This window comes from Tursiops truncatus, chromosome 2, assembly GCF_011762595.2.
Source record: "Tursiops truncatus isolate mTurTru1 chromosome 2, mTurTru1.mat.Y, whole genome shotgun sequence".
Lineage (NCBI taxonomy): Eukaryota > Metazoa > Chordata > Mammalia > Artiodactyla > Delphinidae > Tursiops > Tursiops truncatus.
In genome coordinates, this window is record NC_047035.1 from 117,384,164 (window position 1) to 117,404,443 (window position 20,280).

The 20,280-nt window shown below is 58.8% G+C and overlaps 1 protein-coding gene and 1 long non-coding RNA gene across 4 annotated transcripts in view; one reads left to right on the plus strand and one right to left on the minus strand.

The window, feature by feature from the left end:
* Positions 1–20,280, minus strand: part of PSTPIP1 (proline-serine-threonine phosphatase interacting protein 1) — a 41,029-nt gene that overhangs the window by 843 nt on the left and 19,906 nt on the right. For 2 of the 3 annotated variants that reach the window (XM_033852036.2, XM_033852038.2), the window contains exons 2-14: positions 19,410–19,510; positions 18,985–19,059; positions 11,336–11,370; positions 10,989–11,095; positions 8,620–8,682; positions 7,877–7,975; positions 6,888–6,933; positions 5,790–5,869; positions 5,086–5,184; positions 3,908–4,004; positions 3,278–3,368; positions 766–821; positions 437–570 (exon numbers count right to left, since the gene is read on the minus strand). In XM_033852036.2, the coding sequence (XP_033707927.1) occupies positions 437–570; positions 766–821; positions 3,278–3,368; positions 3,908–4,004; positions 5,086–5,184; positions 5,790–5,869; positions 6,888–6,933; positions 7,877–7,975; positions 8,620–8,682; positions 10,989–11,095; positions 11,336–11,370; positions 18,985–19,059; positions 19,410–19,510 (1,083 nt within the window). The remainder of the gene's footprint in view (positions 1–436; positions 571–765; positions 822–3,277; positions 3,369–3,907; positions 4,005–5,085; positions 5,185–5,789; positions 5,870–6,887; positions 6,934–7,876; positions 7,976–8,619; positions 8,683–10,988; positions 11,096–11,335; positions 11,371–18,984; positions 19,060–19,409; positions 19,511–20,280) is intronic. The other variant, XM_033852037.2, reaches the window with a different exon arrangement.
* On the plus strand, positions 11,089–20,073 carry LOC141278046 (uncharacterized). The gene is made up of 2 exons (XR_012330232.1): positions 11,089–16,446; positions 18,822–20,073. It is a non-coding gene; the product is annotated as an uncharacterized lncRNA (long non-coding RNA).

The following is a 20,280-nucleotide window of genomic DNA, read 5'->3' on the forward strand; positions in this document are numbered from 1 at the left end:
AGACTCTTTGGGGATCTGGGCACAGCTGCCCTGTGGCTCCTTTACTCATCCTCCCCTTGTGGGCTTCAGAAAATCAACCCCGGCACAGCTGAGGGCCTCCTTCCGACCATGGCTTGTTCTGGGCACCCGTGGTCACGGAGAACAAGGCCCTCAACCTGTGGGTGCAGAGCCTGATCCTCAGACCACTTCCTCAGATAGCTGCAGCTCTGCCAGCTGCTGCACACGTGCACACCTGCCTGTATACCGCATGTGCTTGTGACCAAGGCCCTCGTGCCGTTCATCAGCTTTCACTCAGCACGTCCGCACTGGGCCCCTCCCAAAGGCCAGGTGCTGTTCTAAGGGCACCCACCCCAGCCCACTCAGTGCATGTGCCTACGTGTGAGCACACCCTTGGGCGTGCTGGTGCCCTCCCAAGGAGGGGAGGGCGGGGCCTCACCTGGGCTGTGTAGTCATAGAGCGCCCTGTAATCCTGGGCTGGCAGGGTGTGGGGTCCTGGCGCCTCCTGCACAGCGATGGCGGCATAGACACCCTCATTCCGATCAGAGGTGGGAGTCAGGGTCTCTGTGGAGGCTGAGAGCAGGGTGAGGCCTGGCACCCGCCCCTTACAAAGAACAGTGGTCCCTGGAGGCCCCCCAGACATGGAGCTTCCCCAGACTTGGCCCAGCCTCTTCCCAACACCCAACCTCCCAGCTGTTGGAAGGCCCATCTGTGCCAAGTAGGCATCCTCCCCTTCACCCCAGGTTGACAGTTGTCACCCCCAATTACCTGCAGAAGCTGCTGACGATGTTGTTTTGGGACTTCCATGCAGCAGCCCAGAGAACCTGGGGACAGGGAGGAAAGCAGGTGAGTCGGGGTGGGATGGGGGGAGTAGATGAGGCAGGGAGCCCACAGGGCTCCAGGGCTGGGGTTGCCCCTAGCCTCCAGGCACAGATGTGATTTATGGGGTGCCCCTCACCATGAGGACTCCCTAAAGAGTGGTCCAGTGGCTCTTGCCCAGCCGCACTCTCTCAGTCCCTCACCCTGTAGACGTCTTCTCAGTACCTGCTCCCTGCAGGGCCTAAATGGGGGCTCTAAGACCTCTGTGCTCCAGGGCCCAGGCCCTACACCCACCAGGCCCCTGCTCCAGCCTCCCCCATGGGCAAAGGAGCTGCCCCCTAGAGCTTGGCCCACTCACACCTCGCTAGGACCTTCACCAGCCTGGGCAGCCCAGCTGCTCCCCGACCACACAAAGTGAGGTCCAGGAGGCAGTGCTGGGCTAATTCACCCCTTCCCTCGTGCCTGGCTCAGACCTGGACTGAGCTGGACTCATGGAAGTTTGTTGAATAAAAGAGAGAAAAAAAAGGCAAGAATCAAGAGGCAGAGGCAGACACTGGGGTACCTAGTAAGGAACCAGATGTGGGTGCCCCGAAGCAGACAGTGCTGAGGGCTAAACGAGTAGAGGCTGATGCTACTTCCCCTGATCAGGAAAGGCTTCCTGGCCTGTTGGGGTCAAGCCAAGTCTGCAAAGACTCAGCTTTATCAGGTAGAGACTGGAGTGCAAGGCATTGCCGGTGAATGGGAGAGGAGTGCAAAGGTGCAGATTGTACAGACAGAGGAATTTGGGAAGTGGAGTGGACCAGTTTGGGGTGTATAGGAGATAAGACTGAGATAGGGACAAGGCCAGACCGCCCAGGGGTCTTGAGTGCCCAGTAAGGGGCTGGGCCCGTAGGAGGCTGCCCTGTAGTGCCAGGTGGGACACAGAGACCTTTCCCAGGGTGGGAGAATCCGGGACCCCCGCCCCCTTGCAGGGTTTGTGGAGCTGAGGGCCCAGGATGGAAACACATGGACAGGCATGCATGGACTTGGCACACGTGGGAAGGCCTGATGCTACCTTGGGCCCTGCTGACTTGGTGCCTGTGGCATTCCTGCCCCTGCCAGGTAGGGTTAACCCAGCAGGGCTGGGGCTGGAGGAGCAGCTCGTCGAGGCTGTGTGTGCCAGGGCTGTCTGCGCTTTTGACTCCATTCCTCCGTCCACTCACTTCCTGGCCAGTGGCCCCTGCCCCTCCCCAGCCCTGCCTGGCTTCTGGTCCCCACACGGTGGTCCCTGCCTGTCCCCTGCAACAGCCAGGCCTCTGCCTGTGCGACCTCTTTTCCTCTTTATCTTTCATCCTCATCAGACCCCTTTCTGACCTTTCTTGATACTGCCCCAGGTGAGCTCTTCTGTCCCGTTGTTTAAGTGACCACCTGTGTTGGGATCTGGGTCCTCACTGGGAGTGCAGGGAGGTCTGAGTCCCCTAAGATTTTGTAATGATAGCGAGCGTAGGAATGCCCTCCTCCTGGGGTTCTTACTTTCTCAGGGTTCCCAGAGGAGCATGCCATGGTGCCCACAAGCCTCTGCCTCCCAGGAGCCTTCCTGCAGGGCGGCTCCAGAGGCCTCAGAAATGAGCTGTCCTCAGAGGACCGGGAGCCCGTCACCTCCACCCCACCCGCCTCTCAAAGGCAGGGCCTTCTCTGCAGTGGGTTGGAGAGAGGGAGGAGGTCACAGAGGCCTGGGGGTGGGGGTGGGGCGCAGGCACCATGTGAAGCCCATGGATGCTCCTAGATGTGCACAGATGGGGAGCTCAGGGAACTGGCTCCTGGGCAGGGGGGCTCCCTGAGCAGGCCATGGCGCTCCCAGTGGGCTGTCACCATCGTCACCCAAGGCCTGAACCAAGAGGGTCCTTAGGTCTGAGTCTGCCCCCAACACGCATAGGCCCCGGGCTTAGAGGAGGTGTGTGACTTGTGCAAGTGACACGCTGGGGCCTGACACCAGGACCCTGGCACCTACCACAGCCAGGCCAGGGAAGGGGCCCTGGAAAAACCTGGAGAATTCTCCAAGAGTACTGGCTGTAGGGCCTTCTCCTATGCCCTGATCCCGTGCCAGTGGGAGAGGGTTGCCACTGCAGCCTGACTGTCCAAGGCTCCAACCAGGCTAGCAGCAGAGCCCAAGGGGTCAGCCAGCCTGGGGTCTCCCTGGAGCTCTGAGCATGGTCGCTAGTGAATAAGGGGGCTGTGATTCTTTAATGCCTAGGTCCCCTCGGGCTGAGGGTGTCATGAGATTAGATTGAACCTGTCTTGTCCCCGAAGAGTGCCCAGCACCTAAACCCTGGCACCAGGCACATAATAGATGCCCAATAAATACATGTGGAAGAGCCAGTTGCAGGAGGAGAGGCTGGCCTCCCTCCCTGGCAGCCCCCGTTCCCCATCCCCGGCCCCACCCTCTGTATCCCGTCCGGCTGGCACCCAGCAGGCGGCTCACCTCTTTATCATGCCACAGGACGGCTGAACACCAGGGCTGCTGGACAACGGGGCAACCTCCCGATCATAGTAGTTCTGGTAGGGCACCGGAGCTGCAGGCAGCAAGCACATGAGGCCCAGGGTGGCAAGGGCAGGGCAGGCAGGACCTGTGCCACTCGGCACCCCATCCTCTCCCCATCCGGAGACCCAGACTGGGGCCCCACCTTACCATCCTTGCCCTGGCCACCTTGGTGCTTGAGGACGGGGCCCGCTCCCTTCCTAGAGATACTCACTGTGGGTAGCACCAAGATCGAATAGTCTAGACTCAAGATGTAGTGGCACCAAGCAGGCTGGAGCAGGTGCTCTGGGGAGGCTTCCTGCCTCTGTCCCCATCCTCATCTCCCCCTCCAGTGTCAGTGTTCTTAAGCTCTGCTCATTCTCTATCTTGGATGAGGCGGCAGGCTAAGGACCCAACCAGGGGACTGCACTGTCCCTGACCCCTTCCACGGGCCTGGCCAAGGCTTCTCCACCCAGAAAGGAGCTGTGAGCCACCCCAGTTCTGTCCTGGCAGCTGAGGCTCAGAGAACCTGGGCCAGGCCTAGGGAAGGCGGGCCTGGACCCAGAGGCTGTGCTGCCAGTACGTGGGCCTCACCTGGGGGCTCAGTGCCCGTGCTCTTGGCCTGGATGAAGCTGTCTATGTCGGCATCCACACTGCAGCCTTCTAGCGTCACTCGCACCTCTTCGTAGAGCTGGGGGCAGGAAAAAGCAGAGGCTGAGGGGCCAGGCCTCACCTCCATGCCCACATTGTCAAGCCTGCCCCCACTTCGGGTCTGAACTCTGACCAGGGGCCTTGAGGTGTAACTGCCCCAGGCCTGCCTGAGGGGTTAGAGCCCTGGCTGACAGTTTCTCCTGTTTCCGGAACACCTACTGTGCACAAGTTCCTTTGCAAGGGATTTACCCCACTCCTGTTCTCTGAGGTAGACACTGCTTCCTCATTTTACAGATGAGGAAATTCAGAGGAGAGTGACTTGCCCAAGGTCACAAAGCAGGAATTCAGTGTGCTGGGCTTTGGATCCGGTATGAGAGGATTCAGAGCCCACGCTCCTTCCTCCGCTACAAGGAGGTCACCAGGTGGGCTCAAGTCATTTGGGGAGAAAACCCCTAAAACTCCTCACCCCATAGGCAGAAGGGATTAGGCAAGTAACAGCAGCGGGCATCAGGGAGTCAGGGCTGCCATGAGAGAGGGAGCTTATGGCTCTAGGACTGCAAGGCCCCTGGCAAGGGAGGTGGCGGCCCCTCTCTGCTGAGGAGGACCCACCCAGCCCACCAGGCATGTAGAGCTCAGTAAGGGGGAACCAGGACACCCTGGAGATGTCTAGAGACAGAAGAGGGACCGAACCTTGGCTCCTGCAAGTGCCAGGCCTGGAGCAGGGCAACCGAGGGTCCCCCAGCCTCTCTGCAAACCTCTGAGGTGCTGTGTCCACCTCCGTTCCCCATCCCAGCAGAGGGAGCATGTGTTCTGTGGCTCTGATAGCAGAGCCAAGGCCTTGGAGCAGGGGTGAGCAGAGAGGGCAGATGCCAGGGTAACCACAAAGCCCAGTCTGCAGGCAGAGAGGCTGTGGCCCTTTGTGGTACTGAGCTCCCTGTACTCGGGGCCTGGGGCAGCGGCTCAGCGCTGAGGTCGGAGACCCCTGAGGCCAGGGCTCGGACCACAGAGGACTAGGTATTTGCTGACAGGCTCAGGTGGGCCTGGGTGCGCCGTTGCTAGGAGGCTGACCTTTCCTTACGCCCCCCTCCCACTCCCTACCCCTCCCTGCCCTCAGCCCCTACCTCATCATCCTTGACGCACTGCATAGAGAGCTGGTTGCAGTGTACCCACAGAGCATTGCGGAGGATGGTCAGCCGGTCAAACTCTTGCAGCTGAAAGGCCTGGGGGAGAAGCGGGGGCGGCGGGGGCTGCTGCAGGGCTGGGCCAGGCCAGGCCCCACTCAGCTCAGCTGGGGCTGACCAGCCAGACCCCTTCTGCTGAAGCCAAGCCGAAAGGAAAGACTCTTCCTGGGCATCCCCACCCCCACCTCTGTGCCAGCTCCTGAGGCTTCTGGGGAGGGAAGTTGAACTGCCTGTGGGCTTCCTGCCCCGTCCTTCCTCCAGGCGTGGGGGAGTGTACCCCTGGGGAGTGTCTAAAGAGGAGCCCTGGACCCCGAATCCTGAGGCCTGTCTCCCAGGCCCTGCTCATCAGCAGAGCCCAGGGAAGCTATGGGTTTTGTCTGAGCCTCAGTTTCGGCTTCAGCCAAAAAGGGTGAAGGATGCCTGCCTGCAAAAGGGGACCCAGAGCACAAAGCCAGGCGGTGAGCTCCCCGGGGGCAGGGACCCAGCACAGGGCCTGTGGAGTGAGTGGATGAGTGAATGAATGAAGGAATGATGCCTTTCCCGCAGCACTGCCTCTTTTCCCCCCGTGAAGCGGCGGGAGCGGGGACGGGCGTCCCTCCCATTTCGTAGCTCGGGAAGCAGCCTCCACGCCGGGAGTGTCTCACCTCACAGGTGGTCCGGTGCTCCTGCTCCCACTCGCCCCGCACCTTCTCCAGCTGCTCGATGTTCTGCCTATACACGCGCTCTGGAAGCACAGGCAGTCCTTGGGGAGGCCAGCGGCCTAGACACCCCCCCACAGGCCACCCCTTTGCTCCTGCAGTGCCCCTGCCCAGAGTGCCCTCCTCCTCCTTAGAGAGACCTGCCCTGGCTGCTGGTGCTACATCTGAACGCTCGTAAGGGCCACCCACTGTGGTACTGCCCTTAGGGTGACTCTCAGCTCCCCCTGTGGTCCAGCTGCCTGGGGCTGGAGCAGAGCCTCATACACCCAAAGTCAGAATCTGGGCCTCTCACCATCCCCAGGTCCCACCGTCTCACTTTCCAGATGGGAAACAGGCTCAGAGAGGGCAGCCCTGGAGGAGGGGTGAAGGGGAGCATTGGGAGCTATCGGGCTGGGAAGCCAGCAGGCTTGGACCATGACCTCTGTGCCCCCAGCCAAGGGAGCAGCTGGGTCCTGGGAAAGGCAGCGCTAGCAGGAGGGAGAGCCTTCCCAGGGAAAGGGAGCAACGGTAAGCTCTCTGTCCTAGGAGTTGTGTCAGCAGAGATAGGGGTGTTGGGGTCTTCTGGCATCAGGAGAAGGATAGAGGAGACAGAAGCCCAGAGAAGGCTCTGATGGGTTTCAGTGTATGTAAGAGAGAGGTATGTGCGATGAGTGGGCCTGTCTCCCTTGATTGTGGCTGTGAAAGTCCTGGGCCCTGGAGCCAGATGGCTTGCGTTCAAATACAGTTACTACCACTTATTGGCTGTGTGACCTTGGGCAAGTTAATTAACCTCTCTGTGCCACAGTTTCCTCGTCTCTTAAAAAAAAGGGGATAGTAATAATGACCACCTTGCAGGATTGTTGTGAGTGTTAGTTAAAACATGCAAAGCACCAAGAACAGTCTTGGCAAATGTGAGAAAACGAATGGTTTCGTTTTACTTGCATAAGTATGGAAATGAGAGTGATGAGCGTGACTGTGTCCCCAGGGTGAAGGCAGTGTGCTATGGGGGAAGGGATGTCCAAGCCACCCTACCCGCTAGGCTGAGGAGGTGGGCTAGCCACATACCTGCCTCCATGGCTGAGTCCTTGCACTGCTTGGCTTTGTTCTGGCTCTGAAGAGACAGAGGGAAAGCAGCATTGAAGCCCCGCCCCCGGGAACCCCCCAGCCCAGCCCTTGGGCTCCGAGTTTCCCTGGACAACCCTGAAGGGACTCTGTCACCCCCTCTCTGGCCACACAGGGGGACACTCAGGAGCCAACTGTGGGCAAGTTCCATCATTAACTCCAGCCTCACCCTGCAAGGGCCCACAGCCTGGTTCCAGTAAAAAAGGAATAAAACAGAAACCTGCACTTCATGCAGGTACATGTGAAAACTAGATGTTGAGACCTAGAGGGAGAAATGTAGGCCAGGGGCCGGGCCCTGGGGCCCCACGCCCACTGCTGAACCCACTGGCTGAGGCTGGGGCTCTGTCCCTGACTTGCTGCCACCAACTCACCTGCAGGCCCCTGCCCTCTCTGGGCCTCAGCTTTCCTGTCTGTGCAATGGGCAAAATGTCTTCTTGAGCCCTGGCATCTCTGACACTCCCACCCTGGCCAAGAGGCCAGAGTAGTCAAGAGCTTGGGTTCTGGACAACCTGGGTTTGGGTCCTTTCTCTGTTTCTGCCTGGCCCTCAGACCTTGAACAAGTCACTTACCATCTCTGGGCCTGTTTCCTGTGACATGGGCCTACTGAGCCCTTCTCCAAAGGGTTGTGTGAGGGTTAGCATCTGCTCTCATTGCCCTGTGAGCTCTGGGCCTGGGCTGCAGTGGGCCTGCTCTGAGGAGTGGGTCCTTGGGTGCAGCCTGGAGATGGCAAAGGGGATCAAGCTGACTGTCTATCTAGACCCTGAGATTCTAGGAAACCCATTTCACAGACAGAGGGAGGAAGGTTCAGAGCGAGGTGAGCAGCCAGGATATCCCAGATGCAGACCTTGCCTTGGAGTGTCTGTGGCACCCCTTCCCTCCCTCCCCGCCCTGCCCCAGCCCTGACACCACATGGCCTCAGGGGCTCCACGCACCTTCTCCACCTGCTTCTGTTGACCGTTGGTGCTAATGCGCTCGAAGGCCTGCTCCGCGTCATCTGCATCTCGGCACTTCTGCTCATATGTCTTCTTGGACTGGGGGGGGGGGGGGGGCGGTGGGGGGGCGTGACTTGGGGGCCCCAAGTGAGGCTCCTGAGCCCAACCTCCCTTCTCCCTGTTGGGGGCTGTGGATGGGTTGGGGGCCTCCTCACCAGGGACAAGGATTTGGGGATCCAGAATGGAGATGGAGAAGGGAGTCTTGTTCCCAGGCCCCTTCCCAGTGGGGACAATGTAGCCCTGCCCACAGCCCCGGCCTCTTCAGAGGTGTGGTCGCATCAAACCGCCAGCAGGGCCCTTAAAATGCCATGCGTCATCACGATGCCAGCCTCTGCACACGTGGTGAAGCTATTTTTCTCCTTACTCAGTGAACTAGGAGACACAGCTCAGGGGTCCCCTCTCCCTCTGCCCCTGGAGTCCCCAGCTGACAGCCTGGATGACCCTGTAGACCGCTGTCCGGGACTGGCTGCTTGCCCATCAGTCAGGAGCCCCCCAAGGTCAGGCCGTGGGCCAATCTGCATGGCACCCTGGGAGCAAGTGCAACACCAAGAACCCGACAGGCCACTGTGCCTGTTGCTGGATGGAGACCTGAGGCATCCCTGTCCCAGGTGCCCAGTCTAGGGCTCCTGGCATCCACACCCTGACCCCGGCCACCCCTCCAGGCCTAAGACCCCTGCGCTCACCTCCATGGCCTTCTTGTGGAGCAGCAGCTTGCTCTTCTGGACACGGTCCATGATGGCCTCATACTGCAGGGGACGTAAGGCTCTGAGCTTGGGCCGTGGCCTCAGGACACTCCCTTAGGCCCAGAGGACGGGGTGTCCTTGGGATGAGGCCCAGCATTCCTTCCTGGCTCTGAAGGGGGTGGTAACAAGATGCCCTCCCTCTCCCTCAGCCTGCTCTTTCACAACTACTGCTCAGAACAGAAAGCTAGAGGAACCCGGGGCATGGATACACATGGTGTATCCTCTCCCTGCAGACCCCAGACTTGGTCTCTAGCCCGGGAATACCCAACCTACCTACGTGCACATGCGCACACACACGCACGCTGTCCTTCACTCACAAGCCTCTGTACCCACTCAAAGCCATCATACCCCGTGTACCCACGCTGGCACACACACGCACACACATAAGTAAACGTTAACAGGCCCCCACGCTCCCCCTTGCATATACACAAGGCCTTCACAGAGCAACCTCAGACACCACTCACAAGTACACATACATACACTCTCCCATGTCCGCCACACACAGCCATGGGCCCTGTGTACACACCCCAGACTTGGTCATGGTCACCCGCTGGTGCACACGGGGCCCCTGCACCTCCACCTCGCCTCCCAGACTTCTTGTACAGATGGAGAGGATGGAACTCGGCCTGGACAGAGATTGGCTCTAAGGATAATGGGAAATGAAACACCTCTCGTGTTGGGGCTGGAGCCGGTTCGTGCCTGGGGTCTCAGTGGGGCCGGTGCCAGCGGGGAGACCTCGAGAAGCCACCTGGTCACACACACACACACACTGAAACACATGCACATGCTCACAGGTGTGCAGAGGTGTCCTGTCATTCTCCTGGGTGCACACCCACGTCCATACATGCACACGTGTGCACACACACCCAGGCAGTCTTCCCCGCACACTACATCACGGCTGTCCTTCGCTTGTGGGATCCCTGATCACACCCTGGAACTGTCCCTCTGTCCAGAACAGCTTTTTCAGACATCACAGCCCCACTGGCCACAGGAAAACTCAAAACAGCCATCCTGGGGCCTTGCTGTCACAGTAGATGCTCTGCAAGCAAGTCCCAGCTCAGAGGGGTCACCTGCTGCAGCTCCTTAAGGCTGGGCCAACTTCTGGGGCTGGCTTGGAGGACCCATTGTCTGCTCAGGAACCCAAATTTAGAATCGTGAAAGCCTGAGGCCCCAGCTGGCCAGATGGGCAGACAGGGAGTACAGCCACACTAAATTTCTGTGGCCAAAGCTACTAATCGGAGCCAGCACCCTGCCTGTGAAGACTGCAAGGGGCCTAGTTCTGGGCTGGGTCCCCCAGAGCTTGGGAGGTGGATGTAAGTGTCCCATCCCACAAGAGGGAAACAGGCACAGAGAGGGTAAGTGGCTTGGCCGGGACACCCAGTCCCAGCCTGGCCCCAGCTATGAACTGTTGCCTTCTGTCCCTTCACAGCTCAGTTGTGTGGAATTTTCCATTTTCAGTTCTTTGGACAGTTTACAATAATGCTTCCTCTCCAAGCAAGAAGTGCTCCTGTGCCCTGGCCTCTCCCACCCTGTCCAAGGCACCACGCTCATCACTAAGGCCCTGAGAGGCTGATCATGTGTCCGTACCTGCCTTCCCAGAGGGCCACGTGCTCAGCCAGTCAGAGAGTCTCAGGCTTGGGAGGGGGCCCTGGGACACAGGGGTCACCAAGCCCACCTCCCATCCAACCTCTGCAGCTTCCCTGACAAGTAGCCTCCAGCCTCTGTTTGTATACCTCCCATGATGGGGACCTCACTTCCTCTCCATGCAATCCCTCCATCTAGGGACAGCCATACCCTACAGATGGGTGAACAGTACCTTTGGATGCTGAGGTAGGCTCGGCAGCCCCCACTCCCCACAAGCTCTGTCTGTTCCCCTCAGCCTCAGGCAGCCCTGCAGAGTGGCTGCAGTGACTGACTCCCAAGTCTTCCTTTTTCCCAGGTAAACAGCCCTGATCCTTGGGCTCAGGACCAGTTTCTGGTGACTCCCCAACTTAGGTTGCCTCCTTTGGATACCCCCAAGCTGTCATGGACCCTCTATAGCCTGTTGTAGTAGGATGATCAAAAAGACCAAGGTCTTTCCCTCTTCCTGGCCTGAGACAGCACAGGGGGAAGACCCCCAGTGGGGCTTCCAGGCCCGAGAGCTGGGCCCTGGTCCCAGTACCAGGTGTCTGTCCACAGCCCCCTCCCCTCCTTCAAATCGCCGTCACCCGCAAGCCTGGGGTGCTGCCCATCGGGAGAGCCCGTCCCCTACTGCCTCCACAGCAACAACAGCCACCGCCCACTCGAGGCCCATCCCCACGCCCCCTTACCTTCCTCCTCTGCTCCTTCTGCCTCTCACGAAACTCCTCCAGGCTCCGCAACTCCTCACGCAGGGCCAGGGCCAGCTGGATGTGGGCGCTGCCCACATTCTCCATTTCTGGGGGTGGAGTAAGGACAGTGGTCCCCGGTGTCAGACCTGGTGGGCCCCAGCCACTCACATATTTGCCCCTGCCTGGGCCAGCCCACCCCAACCCCACAGCTCATCTCTGTCATCCCCAAGTCCTCCACCAGCCTCGACTCCCGGCCAGCATCCATCCATCCCCAACGGTGGGGGATCTGGTGTTCCCAGAAGGTCCTGTCACCCTGCAGCCTGGAGTGGGGAGCAGGCGGGACTTACGCTGCTTCAGAGAGTCAAAGGAGGCCCTCAGGGAGCTACAAAACAGAAAGACCAGGGTCAGCAGGAGGACAGTGCAGGGGAACCTGAAGTCCTGGCTGGGCCCGGGGACTTTTATTTTGGTGGGAGGGCCCTGGCTTACTCACACACACTGACCTAGATCCCAGGGACCCTCTAGCAAGACTGTGACCATCCGCTCAGAAATCAAACCTCCCACTGTGACAGAATGCTCTTGGCTTCTGCACATCTTCAGGGCCCTGCCTCGAAGCAGGAGAGGGTGGGGTTCAGACCTGGCAGGTGGCCTGAGGACATTTTGGAGGGGGCTGTGGGGGAAGAGGGGGACAAGCAGGGCAGAGGTGATGGAGGGGAGAGATGTAGGGGCCTTCGGACAGGATGAATAGGAGGTACAGGTGAGGACAGTGAGAAACTGAGGGGCTCCCTGGTCCCTGGCTAGGTGGCTGGGTGGATGGTGGTGACACGTCTGAGAGGGGCCCAGGAGGGAAAATGGGGAGTTATTTTAGGGTGCACTAAGCTTGGGGTGCCTGAGAAAACCCAGTAGGAGGAGTCAGGAGGCACCAGCTGGCCAGTCTGAAGCAGACATGCAGACACTGCCCACTCCAGAGAGGGCACCAAGGAGAAAGGAAAGGGAAGGGGCTGGCTGGGCATAGGAGGTGTGAGGGGGTTACGCCCAAGGGTAGGGTTGCCAGATGGAGCAAATAAAAATACAGGCCACCCAGCTAAGTTCAAATTTCAGATAAACAACAAATAGTTTTTGAATGTCAACATGCCCCATGTAATATTTGGAACACACGTAAACTTTAAAAATATTTGTTGTCTATCTGAAATTTAACGGGGCAGTCTATATTTTATCTGGCAGTCCTGCCAGGGGGCTGTTTCCCAGAGCTACCAACGGAGTTGAGATCTGAGCAAAGATGTTGGAGCCCACTCAGGGCCCAGTCTTGTCTGCTGCTCAGAGCAGGACTGACGGTGAAGTGCCTCTCCCCAGCCCATCAGCTCTCAGGGGCAGGGGCCTCTCAGAGGAGTGAGCTCCCCCTCCTGGCAGAGGAGGGAGGTGACTTGGAATCCCAGGCTAGGAACCTGGGTAGGGGCTTCCTGCTCTGGACTCCCAGGTGCGTTAGAAGCAGACCCTGGAGCCAGACGGCCTGAGTTCAATCCAGGCTCTGCCACTGACTCTCTGTATGACCTTGGGCAAGTTACCTAGCCTCTCTGTGCCTCAGTTTCCCCTTCTGTAAAATGGGGATAATAGCACAAACAGAATGGTTATGAGGATTAAATGAATGTATATGTGTAAAGCACCTCTGAGCTGGTGCAAAGAAGATGCTTTACAAGGGTTGCTGTTGTGCCACCCTCCCCTGAGCCCACTACTGCACACCCTGACCTGGGGGTCCCCCAGGCCTCTTAACCTGACCTGAGCTGTAGCTCCAAAATGCCCCACCTAGGGGCTTACTGCATGCCCCCTCTTATCAGAAACCCCCACTGGATTTGCCTTCAGGTAGGGGGTCCCCTTGAGGCAGCCCCATAGATTGGGCTCCTTTCCCCCCCACTCCCTGCAGCCCTGTGGGTACCAAGACTCCCAAGTGCACAGAGACGGTGTGTGGAGGTTGCAGATTGGCCCTGAAGTGAGGCTTGTCTATCTCAGGGGTAAAATTCTCTGCCTGTGTTTATGGCCCCTTAACTCCCCCCTCACCAGGACGCCTGAGGAGCCACAGTTCCCCCATAGGGGAACTGAGGCCCGAGTGTGGCCAGGCTTGCTGGGGTCACACCCAGGCAGCGGCGAGGATCCTGTTGCTGGCCACATCCTGCTGCAGCCCATCCAGCCTCTCTGCGGGGCAGCGCTCCCGCCCACTGGTGGCCATATGGCCACATGACACCCAGTGAGACAGCCCTGCCCACCCGCCTGCATTTCCCCTCAAGCCTTGCAAGGCAGGCTTCACAGGGGGGGCTCCCTCCTCCCATGGGGACAGTTAGGGAAACTGAGGCCATGGAGGAGCAGCAGACCAGCAGCAGCAGCATCACCTGGGAGTTTGTTAGAAACGCAGATTTCAGGCTCCACCCCAATCCTCCTGAAGCGGAAGCTTGGAAGAGGGGCCCAGCACACTGTGTTTTAACAAATCTGCAGGTGCTGCTGATGTACGTTCAAATGCTGGCCTAAATTATGTGATCCTCACACCTCTGCCAGGCAGGGAGGGTACCATCATTATCCGCATTTTACAGGTGAGAAAAACAAGGGTCAGAGAGGTAAAGAAACTGACCATGGCCGCACAAGTGGAGAGAGCCGGAGCCTTCTGCCTCTTACCAGAGGAAGGAAGGGGCGATTGCCATGGTGACCCCACCTGCCCTGGCGGGGGGTGGAGAGGTCAGGACTCTTCTCTGACAGAATTGACACCTTGCCAGCGGTTACACCTCCGTCTCACACACTCATCTCCTGCCTCAGTCTCCCCATCCATGGTTAGAGCCTCTCTAGGTCCAGTATGGCCACTTCTCCATGCCCCATCATGACCCACAGCATGACCACACCCTGCCCAGACCCCTCCCACAGGCTGGGGCTTGCACACCCACTGCTTGGTCCTCACCTCCTTTTAGACTTCACGTCTCACAGACACCTCAAACTCAGAGTGTCCGAAACTGGACTCATCGCCCTACAAACCTGCTGCTCCTGCAGGGCTCCCTTCTCAGCAAAGGCACCACCGTCTACCAGGTTATGCACACCAGAAACTTACGAGCCGCCCTTGACTCCACCCTCCTCCCCCTCTGTTACCTTCTTTTTCACTTCCCAAATCTCCTATGTGTCCACCTCTCACTGCCACCACCCTAGCCCCTGCCCCATCACCTCCAGCCCTCCAGCTTCACTTCTCACCTGTTATCCCTGTTCTTTGGCCACCTACCAGTTCCTTCTATATGCCATGTTCCTTCTTGCGCAGGGCCTTTGCACGTGCTAATTCCCTATGTGCAGCATCTTTGCCTGGCTTCCTCTTCTGTCCCTTCGGAGCACTTGTTCCTATTGTCATCTTGGGTTGATACCTTGAGTGTCTGTCACAGCACTGAACTGTGAGGCCACTGAACAGTGGCAATGCCTGGTTCTCCTCCCCGTTGTCCCTAGGATTACAGCCCAGAGCGATAAGTTCCTAGGCCTTTCTCAACTCCAAACCACTCAGGGAAACCATGACCCAGATTTCCCAGAGCTCTCCTCTACCGTGTCTCCATCACATGTCAAGGATGGGGACCCCTTGGAAGCCTCTGACCTCTGTTATCAGTCACCAGTGTCCTCATGTGTAACTCATCCCATTGCCCCTTTCAACACTGCTCTCAGGACACTCAGCCTGGAATTCTGTTCCAAACAGTCTGAATTTCCAGTGTAAATGTCTCTCCTTCTGTACTTCTGTACCACCATGTGACACGCACCATCTCATGGTCCCTGCTTTGCCATCCCACTTCCTGTGCACCTGCCAGCCAGGAGGCCCCTGCCTCCCAGCTCACAGGAGATGGGCCTCTTGCTCCCCTTGCTGGAGGCTGGGCCTGAGTGAGCTGACCCCAGAGGAGCCCTGATGGGAACAGGGCCCGCCTCTCTCCCTCCAGTATCCTCAGTGATACCTTCATGCTCTGAGCTCAGAGGAAGAGAGATCATGAAAAAAATCCCTCTCTTTTGACAGGAAAACACAGCGTTTTAGGCTGTGACAAGTGGGGGTGAAGCAGGGACGAGAGGGTGTGAGGACTCAGGTGGGGGCCGTCCTTGCTCGCGGCTACTGCAAAGGGGCTCGCAGGAAGCTGCTCCCAGCCCTGCCTCAATTCCCCTTTATTTCCTGAACCCCTGCCCCATGCAGCTTCTGCAGCTTGTGACACTCAGCACCCTACGTGGCGCAGGATGAACAAGAGGTGGGGGGAGGTGACAGCTTTCTGGGGGAGGTGGTATTTCAGCTAGACCTCGCAGGAGAGAAATGAGGGCAACAGCCAGAGCAAAGGCCCCAAGGTTGGAAGGAGAGTCAAGATGAACTTTCTGTAAGGGCTGGATGTGTGGTTTAGATGTTATGGGTAAGCCCCCTGTACCCACCGAGCGCTTCTTTAAGATGCATTTGAAAGGGCTTGTGGGGATCCTTCGAGTTGAGGACCAGGTCTTATCTGTGTGTCCTCCATTGCCACTGCCCAGCAGATGCTTGCTGAGTTAATGTGTGAAGGAGAGAATGCTAAAAATCACTCGAAGGTGGGAGTAACCTTGTTTTAATATATGTGGCTGAGTCTCCGGCCTTCTGACCAGTCTGAGGTCAGGGGATGACACAGAAATGCTCTATTTCAGGCAGCAGGGGTGGGGAGGCTGGCCTGCTTCACCCTCTCAGCTCTCGCTGGGCTATTTCTGGGGTCACTTCACCCCTTGGCTTTTGTCCTCCTCGTTCACCGCATCCAGCCTATGCACCCCCAGCCCTCCGCCCACCCTCCCAGGGGCTGAGAATGAGCATCCCACGGGACACAGGGGCCTTGGCCATGGGGAGGCAGGGGGCTCCCCCTGACCAGGAGACGGGCCCTGGAGGATGAGCTGCCAGTCCCCACATGGAGTGGCCAGGCCAGCTTTGCCAGATGCCAACACCACAAGTCTCCACGGCGACAAGGAAGCGACCCACGTTGTCATGGTTGCCACTCCCCCTACCCACAAAGAGCCCTCCGCGTTGGTGTGGGATGGGACAACCTGGTCTAAGCCAAGACCCTGACAGGCAGGCAAGGCCAGAGTGTCTGGGAGAGCTTCCTGGAGGAGGTGGGGCACGAGAGGGCCCTTGGAGTGATGTTCTGATGCAAAGGACTGGGGACGAGAGTGAAGTTACCCTCAGTGTGCTAGGCCCTGGCTTCAGAACAGTGAGGCCCTTTATTTTAAAAATTCTGAATCCCTCCCAACTCGGCCTAGGGCATGGCACATAGTAGATGCTCCTTACATGCTTGGATGGCTGAGGGATGCTTGGCCCACGGTTAAAGAAAGGAATGGCTTAATCGTGTCACCAACCCTAGTACATGCCTCGTGGATCAACAGCAATAATGGTGAAGGACCTACTGCGCACAGTCAGCTGAGCTGGGAGCTGCAAGGGGCACAGCCCTACGGGAAGCAGCAGGTGAGCTGGGATGGTCTGCCTCCTGCCTCCTGACTCTCTGGTTCTGAATGTGCCCTGAGCTTTCCAACCTCCAGCCTTTGTCCGTGCCGGTCCTCTGTCAGGAAGGTGCCTTCCCTTCCTGTCCACCTCTCCCAGGACGTGCCCTCTGCTCTGCCCTGCTCCTCTGGCCACCCCAGCTCGAAGGGAAACTCGGGGCAGTGCTGGTATGCATGCACTGCTCCCAGCCTGCTCTGGAACCCGTGTGGCTGTGCAGCGGTTCCCCTGTGGGTTTTGTTCCTGCCTCTCCTTCCACTGGTTAGGCTGAGCCTTAGGGCCTGGCCCTCCCAGCCCAGGCACCAGCTCCTCCTTGGTAGGCAGCAAGGTGGACCCTGACTCTCCTCCCTTCCCTGGCCTGGGGCCCCACCCTGGTGCTCCCACCTTGGATGGAAGCTGTGTCTCTAAGGATAGGGCCAGGGCCAGGGCCAGGGAGGGGCTGGGCCTCATAGGAAATGGTCTGGGCTGGCCAGGCAGGCTCCTTAGCGTTAAACTAAACTGGGTGACCCCAATTTATCTTACTTATGGAGGGGCCCATGAGATCGTAAAGACCCCTGCTGTTTATTGAGCATCGCTGTGGCTTGGCACTCTCTGCTTGACATTGTGACTGTCCAGAGCAACTCTTGGGAGTGATTGTCCCCTTTCACAGCTGAGGACCCAGGGCTCAGAGAGGGGGAGTGACCATCCCAGGGTCACACAGCATATAGGGAAGGGCAGACCTTGACCCACTCGGCCTCCTATAACCACGCAGGGAATCAGTGCTGCCCACAGCCTCGCCCTGGCCACTTCTGTGCACCTCTCCACCCTTCCCACTGCTCACCTGGCTCCATTCCCACTTTATTCTCTTCATTGGTGGCTTCTCCTTCCTTATTTTAAGTCCCCTGTGACTCACAGCCCCCTGAGTGTGCTTCACGCAGTCCATCTCCAGCCTGACCTCCCACCGTGACCCTGCCTGGAACACTTCCCCCAGGAGGTCTCCTCTCTTGTTGGGAAAGTTCTCCTTTTCCAGCAGGCCTGGGAGGGCAGGAGGTGGGCAGGGACTCCCCCTGGGTCATGGTCCCTTGATTCCACCCCCTGCCTGGAAGACAAAGAAGGTCCCCACAGACTTCCATTCGTTCCTCACCATGTCCTGAGCCCTCCTCTGCACTGGTATTCAACCTCGGCCCTGCCATCTTTATCTGCTCAACAGCCCACCAGAGTGGACAGATGAGAACCCAATTCAGAGAGGTTAAGTGACTTGCTCCCAGTCACACAGCTCACAAAGGTCAAGTGGGGACTGGGGCTCCTGCGTTCGTACTCCTGAAGCTGCCGTTCACACTCTGTGGTCCATTCGTACTCCTGAAGCTGCCGTTCACACTCTGTGGTCCCGCGCAGGACCCTTGGGCCTTGAGCATTCAACTCCCCTGGCTCACACCACTCTTCAACCTTCCTCTAGCCCTCCCTAAGTTTTCCCCGACTCCAGGTTGGAAGCAGGGACCAGCCAGGGTTGCCTATGTCTTTAGGAGACTTAGAGCGTGTTGTTTATTCAGACACTCAAACAAGGGGACCCGGTTCTGGGCTTTGCAGCTGACGGGGTCCAGGGCCACTTTCCTTGGGCAGCGTTAGACGCTCACAGGCCTGACCCCTGTGGGAGCAGGGGCAGGGGGCAGGGGTTGCTATGGCAACTGCAGGCTGAGTGAGGACTTGCGGCTCTGGGGTAGGAGGAGAAGGACTCATCAGAGCCCTACCAGGACTTGGAATCCAGGGTCCTGTCTGCCCCTCAGCCTGGCTCGGTCCTCATGCAGCGGGGAGAGTCCATACGTCCCGAGGCAGCCCCTCCACTCCACTGTTAGAAAGTTCTCCTTAGCTGCCCTCAAATCGTCACTCTGTCTCCATCTGCGTCCCCGCCTGACAGTCCGCACACAGAGGCCCAGGCCCCAGGGCCAGAGAGGCCCAGCGGCTTCACAGCAGTAAGTGCCCTTGCTACCTCCCCTCCCAGCCAGGCCTGAGCCAGCCCTGGACTCACATATTCCTCTGAGGAAGGCTGTACTGTCATCTGCTCACCGATGAGGAAATGGAGGCACAGAGTGTCAGTGACCCCCCCACCAAGGTCCCAGGGCTAACGGGTGAGGAACTGGCACCCCCACCTGTGGCCACACAGTCCCTCCTGGAAGCCTGAGCCGATGCTGCGGGGTCTCGGGCAGCCAGTGGGGTCCTGTCACCTCCCCTCAGGGCTCTCAGGACTTAGATGGAGGCCGCCCAGAGGCTGCAGGCTGTGCTGCAGGCACCTGAGGACAGATGACCTCACCCCCTGCCCAGGGCCTCCTTGGTGCTCAGACTGCTGGTTTTCTTCCCACACACAGAACCTGACCTCACCCAGAATGCCTGACTCCCAAGAGAGATGCCCTCCAGGCACCCTGCCCTGGGAGCCATCCAGACCCTCGCCGGCCCTCCCCAGTCCACCCCACACGGGGAGGCCCTAAACCCTGTGGAAAGTGCCTGGCGAAGCAGGAGGGGCCCTCTTACTTGATCTCTGTCTGGCCGCCTGCCTTCCGGGCGATCTGCACCAGGTCCTTCCCATACCGTTCCTCTGCCTGGGCCCTGCAATGACAACCCATGGATGCTGCGTCTCCTCCACTTCCGCCGCCCACGGCTCAGACTCCGCCGGCAGTGGCAGGAGGACCTGATGGTCCACCCGCTCAGCCTCTGGGGGTCAGCTGGCCGGCGGGCTCCTCCTTGAGAAGGGTAAGCCTCCAGCCCTTCGTCTAAATAAGTGTTGGCTAAATTCAAGGACATCTGGAGGAACATTAGATTATTTGCCCACTTGGGGGAGGCCCAGGTCGGGACAAACAGGAGAGTTGCGCTCCTGACTTCTTACAGCGGGGGGTGGGGTGGGGCGCAGCCAGGATGGGGGCTCGGCCACTTCCCAGGGGCTGGGGGGAGGGGCTCACCTCTGCCTCAGCAGCTCCTCCACGTCCTTGCAGGTCTTCCTGCCATCCAGCAGCCGCTGCAGCAGCACCTCGTAGCCCGTGTGGGCCGTGAAGTCCCTGCACTGGAACACAGGACAGAGGGACGTGTGAGGGCCGCAGCCGGGCTGCGTGGGTCAGGGGAATGCAGACTGCAGCCTGGTGAGGACCCTGCTGACCTCCTCCAGCCTGGCCTCCCCGTCTGCCCCCCTCTGCCCTATCCAAGAACGAGCTCTTGGGACTCAGGACCTGGCTTTGAGACAGGCTGGGACCTGGGCCCCTTTGCTGCAGTGCTGCAGTGCTGGCACCTGGACACACCTCTCCTCAAGCTACAAAATACAAAGAAATTATATGGTGTGCATGTGCATTTGGGGCAAATTCTGAACCAAAAGATACAAAAGACCAAAAAAACCTCAACTGCCACTTCTGAAGAGCCGGGGGAGCAAAAGCTCCTTGCACACAATACCAGCTAAGGGGTGGGCAAACCACCTAAGCTACCCCTCCAGCCCGACCCCTGGACACACCCCTACCCTCACCCAGTATAAAGAACAAGTTCTCCCCGCTTGAGCGAGCGGGCAAACAAGGGAACGTGTTGTTTGTTCTCGCTCCCCGGTGCTGCGGCAGGGGCCCCAATAAAACCTTGCCTGAATTTCTTGTCTGGCCTCTGATCAATTTCTATTTATTAAGGAAGCCAAGAACGCTGGTCGGTAACAGCTTCACACAGGCACACAGTAGGTCCCCCATCTGTGGAGGTACCAGGTGTAGGTGAGCCCCTTGCGGATCAGAGCTCATAGTCAGGACACAGCAACTCTAATCTAAGACAGGGTCCCCACCAAGGCTCCGTGATGACAGCCTT